We start from the raw sequence: 6,930 nt of genomic DNA, 5'->3' as shown, positions 1-6,930 counted from the left end.
TTTAATACAGACAGAATTGAACTCTCTGCTGAAATATGGTTGCATTTTAAGATTTCTTAGACTTTTCATTTGCTTCATCAATGTTGACAAAATTGAGGATTATTTTCCATTCATTATAGAATATTATATATATATTTATATATAATATTTTATATATATATATATATAAAATGTGTTTATCTAGCTATAGATGTATCCCCTACACTAGCATAGTTTTTAAATTATACTCTCCACCATCTTTACTAGTTTTGCCCTTTTATTATAAGTTAAATGATTTATGCTTTTAGTAGGTGTAGAAAATACTTAAACACTGAATATATATATATGTATATTTTTTGCATTTTTATTCAGGGTAGATTCCTTTATCATACATCATATCCTGATTATAATTTCCCCTCCCTCCACTAATATTAAGCATGTTTTCACCCAGGTAACAGGTAAGGTGAAGGCATTTAACTGGTATATATACATTTATTCTAAATGTGAAAGCATTTAAAAACTTAAAAATCTGCTTTATCCCAAGAATACCACTTTGAGATGGGGACTTTTAAACCTGAGGATTGTGAAGTCTTTGCTGAGTTCCGTGGAATTCTACTGGATAAACGTTTCATCAAATATTGGGATGATGTTGAAACATTCCTTGCGAGACCAGATGATCTCGTCATTGCTACTTATCCTAAATCTGGTAAGTGTCCTTGCTATGACAGAATGTTGCTTTGACACATAGAAATTATAAAACTACATCATTATTAAATCATCAGTATTAAAGTGTTTACCTGACTCAAAATCATTTCATATTAAGGACAGTTGCAGTAATTTTGGTGTCAAAATATTAATAAATTTCACATTATCAACTTTATTTCACAATCTCAAGCTTCAAAATACAGCCAGTAATTTCATTTAGGTCACTGATAAGTGGAATTTGTTGATCATGTAATTATCTTATTCAATACAGATGAGTCAATTTGAGATATATGTTGCATAATGAATATTTAAAACTACTGAGATTTTATTATTGCTATGTATTTAGACTACAAGCCCTTTCAAATGTGAACAAAAACTCTTTCAGGCAACCACTGGTTTTCATTGCATATACTCACAAATTTTAATTTCACTGTATATTCACAAATTACAATTCTTTTTTTATGAGATTAACTTTACTACTATACATAGTTCCAGAGTCTTAAAATTATAAACTTTAAAATTCAAAGAAACACAATCATGTGTTCTCTGTCTTTGTATTAACATTTGATGCTTAAAAATGAATCACTTATCTACTTATGACCATATGATTTTATAATTCCAATATTTAAGAAAGATGAGAATTATGAGTTTGAGACTACCAGTACACACTGACCAGGTATTTATTATTCATGACAGTATAGATCCCTATTAGTTGAAGTTATTTTGGGTAGTGTAAATTTAAATATTCCAGCATATATTGTTTGGGGGATGGAGAGAAAGCTCAGCAGTTAAGAGCACTGGCTGTTCTTCTAGAAGACCCAGGTTCAAATCCCAGCACCCATACGACAGCTCACAACTGTCTATAACTCCAGTTCCAGGGAAAATGATGCTTTCACACCAATGCACACAAGCTAAAGTTAAATAAATTATTTAAAGAATTGAAAACTGAGGGCTGGAGAGATGGCTCAGAGGTTAAGAGCACAGGCTGCCTGTGCTCTCCCAGAGGTCCTAAGTTCAATTCCCAGTACCTACATGCTGGCTCACAACCATCTGTAATGAGATCTGGTGCCCTCTTCTGTCATGCAGGAGTACTTGCAGGCAGAATACTGTATACATAATAAATAAATCTTTTAAAAAAGAGTGTATTGTTTGAATTTGGATATCAAACTTTATTAAAATAATACTGTTATCAGCCTTACAGGGTCATTGGAGATTCAGGTGTGTTTAATTTTTACAGGTACCACATGGGTTAGTGAAATTGTATACATGATCTGTAAGGAAGGTGATGTAGAAAAATGCAAGGAAGATGCAATTTTTAATAGAGTACCTTACCTGGAATGCAGAAATGAAGAGTTAATAAATGGTAATTTTTAAATTATTTTTTAAATGTATGCATAAATTTTAAGCTATATGATAGATATATGACATAGATTTAATAATATTGCAATAAAAACAAGAGAACTTTTAGCATCATATACAATTATTATTCTGTTACCTCTATAGGTGGTAATCTTATAGAATGGCCTGTGCCTGAAATAGTGAAATTCTCACTATTATATGGGTTCAGAAGAGTCTTATAATATGCCAGCATTTATTTCTTAGTTCCCTGACTTGGAAAATATTTTAAATACTAGCGAACTATTTAGTAAATTTCAAGGAAAGTCAAAACTGTATTCGTGAACATTTGCTTACCAACATGTGAAAATATATTATTATTTGGGGGGGAAGTTTTTTGAAACAATCTTTTTTGTAGCTTTGGATCCTGTCTTGGAACTAGCTCTTGTAGACCAGGCTGACCTCAAAGTCACAGAGACCCACTTACCATTGCCCCTCAAGTGCTGGGATTAAAGGCGTGTGCCACCATTGACCAACTAGTGAACAATTATTTACTTCAATTGATGAAACTATTTAATCTTGCTCTGCAATTTATTTAGTTAATAATTTTCTTCACAGTGAAATTGTATTACCTAGAATCTTAAGTAAGCTCCTTAATTTACATGAACAGTTTTCAAACTGCCTGTTTTTCTCACTTTAGGAGTAAAACAATTAAATGAGAAGAAATCTCCTAGAATAATAAAAACCCACCTGCCACCCCAGCTTCTTCCAGCATCATTTTGGGAGAAGAATTGCAAGGTAACCAGAATTAAATTTTCTTACACTTTATGTGCTCGGATATCACCTAAGAGGCATCTTAAACATATTGTGTTACAATTTTCATTTCACATACAGATTTTTCAACAAATATGAATTATTTTTAGCATAACCCAAGTCCAATTATACCTACTTTTATTTCCTAGGCAGTTTGGATGCTCACCTTACTAGACCTGGAAGGAGGTGGGTGGTCCTTGGACTTCCCACAGGGCAGGGAACCCTGATTGCTCTTTGGGCTGATGAGGGAGGGGGACTTGATTGGGGGAGGGGGAGGGAAATGGAAGGCGGTGGCGGGGAGGAGGCAGAAATCTTTAATAAATAAATAAATAATAAAAAAAGATGATTCTGTAAAGCAGTTAGATTCTGAACCTTGGCTTGTTCCTGTGTAGAAGAAGGGTCATAGTGTCATCATCCTAATAGAGATAAATGCAATTATCCTTGAAATTGCAAGCCTAGTGCCTAACCCACTGTAAGCCCTGGATTAATGTCAGAGAGCTACTTTTATATCCTTGTGGACTGAATGTCTCCTCTTCACAAAACAGTGTGTGACATTGTGAGACATTCAAATGAGTCAGAATAGGATGTCCAGACAAGTGTTCTGCAATAATCATTTACCCAGTGAATGAAAGAGACCCTTATCTTCATCTCACTTCCTAATAATATGCTACACGCTGGCTAAACTATAAAGGAAAGAGATTTATTTGGTTGGCGGTTCTGATCCAGGGTCAAGAGGCTGACCTTGGTGATTATCTTCTTGTTGACAAAGTTTCAAGGTAATATACGAGTCAGGGGAGGCACATACATTTATGTCTCTAGTCACTAACTCTTTTCTTTAAAGCCATTAGTCCTCAAAAGTTTGCTACTATGGTGACCTTTCCTAACCTTTGACACCTCCCAAATGCTCACCTCTAAATACAAAAGTCAGATTATATTCATTCTACAGGTACACAGACTTCATTGTGATCATTGAATTTGGATATGGATTTTGGAGGGTAAGAACCATATTCAAACCTACCAGTTCCTGTAACATGTAGGGTCATATGACACAGATAATCATGGATTCCATAGAAACAGTCACTTGAGTATAGAAATAAGCAAACAGACTCTACAGGTAGTACTTAGATCATATAAGAGAAGATTTCTAATTAAGATGCAGAGTTTAAAAGGCTGAAGAGGGCTGGGCAGTGCTGGAGCACGCCTTCATTCCCAGCTCTCAGGAGACAGAGGCATTTGGATCTCTGTGAGTTTGAGACCAGCATGGTCAACTGAGTGAGTTCCAGGACAACCAGGGCTACACAGATAAAACCTGTCTTGAAAAAGTAAAAAACAAACAAACAAAGAAGGACTGAAGATGAACTAGTTTATTCAAACAAAGACAATGTCAGGAGCTGCCTGTAACCAGTTCAGCTTGTCTGGAAAGTTAGGAGTTCATGCTGGATAAAACAGTGAAAGAAAATTACCTAGAACTTATAGGAAAGTTGGACGCCAAGTTAAGAAATGTGGGTTTTCCTTCCATTATAACAAGACTAGGGCATTTTAGAGAGAAATTGGCCATGGAGTGAATTTCACGCATCCTGACTACTGGTGTTTCTTGATATATTTGACACTGCAAAGATCTCAGGCTATAAATTTTAAAGATTCCAATGCTGTCTTAATTTCAGCTGAAATAACACCATGATCATATTCTCCTGTATGATTTCCTGCAGAAAAGCTCTTTCACAGTTGTGCAATTTCCTGACAGGTCTCATCACAATTTTCTATAAGAGTATTGATCAAGGCACTTTTCTCCTTTCAAGAAGAGTGGTAGGATTTTACCGCTCCTTTGAATTTACAGTCAGATTTTATTCCATACTTTCTTATACCCTTTTCTTACATGAGCTCATCAAAGAAATAAAGATAATTGAATGGATTTGCCTTTTAAATATTTTCAGGCTTATTTGTTGATCCGTCAGAGGAGAAATAGTGGAGAATATTTTGAAAAAGCGTGTTTGGAGTGATGGATCAGAAAGATTAGGTGATGGAGTCAAGGAAGTGATTTTTTTTTTGATTTTTAAAAGAACAAGATGGTGGCTGAGAGAAGTGTCTAAGGACAATGAATCTGAAGTTGCGGTGTGTGTTGCAGGGAGGTGTATAGATTGTAGACCTGGAGGAAACTGCATGCTTTGTCCCATTTCTTTAGTGGCCAAAGTATCTGAGGACAGTGATGAGGCCTCTGCCAGATGAAGTTTTGTAGTTTTAATGCTAGAAACAGCCCCTAACACACCTGATTTGCTGATCCCCTGATGTTATAACTGTGTAGAACAAGAATGAAGAGCCAGTGAGTGAAGGCAGAAAGGGCGTTTTCATCTCATCACAATGGTCAGGAGCAGCAGTGCTCACTTTTATTATCAAACAGTGGAGGGGAGGATCTCGAGGAGGGCCCAGATGAAGAAAATACAGAACTTTGAGTTACGGATTAAAATACAAATTTGTAAACATGATTACTTTTCCTAATCGCAAGTAATGAAGCTACAGGGCAAATTGTCTTTCTTTTTTGTCTTAGGATCCAAATTGTAATACAGTTTAAAGAGCAGAAAACTGTACTTTCGACGGAGAGATCTGTCAACTTGATTATTTGGATTGATTTACTTTCATTACTACTGTATATTGAATCAATTTAAGTTTCATTATTTTATTCATTAAAATTAGGAAAACAATCTGGTTGACTCAAATTTTTAATTTTACTGAAACTGTCATACAAATAAAAAGCAAGAAGAAACCTTGAAAAATGTCAGAAATGATGCTGTGACCTCAGGCTATTGAATACATTTCTTAGCAGAATAGGACTAAAGGCTAGCCAGGACACAGAAAACGGTGCCTTAACTTAAAATACTATGGTATGTTTTTTTCCATAGAGTGTTTTTGTTTTAATCTTTTTTAAACAAAGAATTGATATTATGTTAGTTGTTGCAGACATGGATCTCTAGAACTTGAGGATAACTTGGTTGATAATCCAGGCAGTGATTTCGCACCTTATTTCATCCCCTAGATGATCTATGTTTGCCGGAATGCCAAGGATGTGGCAGTTTCCTTTTATTACTTTTTCCTAATGATAACAAGTTATCCAAATCCTGAATCCTTTTCGGAATTTGTGGAGAAATTTATGCAAGGACAAGGTAAGAGCACCTCGTCTTCTTTGGATTACTTACTAAAAAAGTAGGACAAAACAAATGCTGTTCTATGAGGAGGAAAAATAAATGAGCTAATATAAACAGAGGTAATATAAGTATATAAAAACAGAACTATAATATAATATAAACAGAGATAGAATGTAATATAGTATAAATAAATATATACATATGTGCAACAGATTAATATAAGTAAACAGAAACAATATCATATAAATAAAATGTAATATAAATATAAGATGATATAAATATATAGACAGGAGTATAATAGAAATTTAAATACAATATACAGATATATATAAACAGAGGTAGAATATTTGGTTTCTAAGAAATATAATGTTAAACAAATTCTAGAGGAACTGATGCTTGTAGGAGGTTTCTCTGTCTGGGAGGAGGAAGGAAACTCAGAGACTCTAGGAATTTTGTTATAATGCCAAGAAGTAAAGGCACTGACATAATTCTGAGGGTTGAGGTGATAGTTAACCCTTTATAAGTCTGACAGTTAGCATGTTCTGTCTCTAACATATATTTGTATTTCTTCCTAATGTTTTAAAACATGTAATATGGTTGAACAAAAAGGGATAAGGGTAAAAAAGCCTGCTCATTTCTTTCCAAGTAAAATGCCAAGGCATTAGGTGAGGATTGATGCAGGTATTTACCAATATTCTGAATACCTATAAAACTCTTATTTCACCAGGCATGTAGTCAGAACATTTTCAGTTGATTTCCCTGAACAATGAAGAGTTACTTGAGTAGATATTATGGGAACTTTGCCATTCCATTACAGTTCTGACTAAAACAACTGAGTGATGGAGGAAGGTCATTGGTTAATTAAATAAAGAAACTGCTTGGTTGGCCCTCATAGGTTAAAACATAGGTGGGAGGAGTAAACAGAACAGAATGCTGGGAGGAAGAGGAAGTGAGCTCA

At 34.5% G+C, this 6,930-nt stretch overlaps 1 protein-coding gene across 1 annotated transcript in view; it reads left to right on the top strand.

Moving 5' to 3' along the window:
- The first annotated feature begins 537 nt into the window (after positions 1 to 537).
- Positions 538 to 6,930, top strand: part of LOC101991859 (estrogen sulfotransferase, testis isoform) — a 10,714-nt gene continuing 4,321 nt past the window's right edge. The window contains exons 1-4 of the mRNA XM_005359445.2: positions 538 to 685; positions 1,922 to 2,047; positions 2,720 to 2,817; positions 5,864 to 5,990. Coding sequence (XP_005359502.1) covers positions 538 to 685; positions 1,922 to 2,047; positions 2,720 to 2,817; positions 5,864 to 5,990 — 499 coding nt within the window. The remainder of the gene's footprint in view (positions 686 to 1,921; positions 2,048 to 2,719; positions 2,818 to 5,863; positions 5,991 to 6,930) is intronic.

This window comes from Microtus ochrogaster, linkage group LG1 (genome assembly GCF_000317375.1).
Source record: "Microtus ochrogaster isolate Prairie Vole_2 linkage group LG1, MicOch1.0, whole genome shotgun sequence".
Taxonomy (NCBI): Eukaryota; Metazoa; Chordata; class Mammalia; order Rodentia; family Cricetidae; genus Microtus; species Microtus ochrogaster.
The sequence above is the reverse complement of the archived record's forward strand: the minus strand, read 5'-3'. Positions and strand labels throughout refer to the sequence as shown.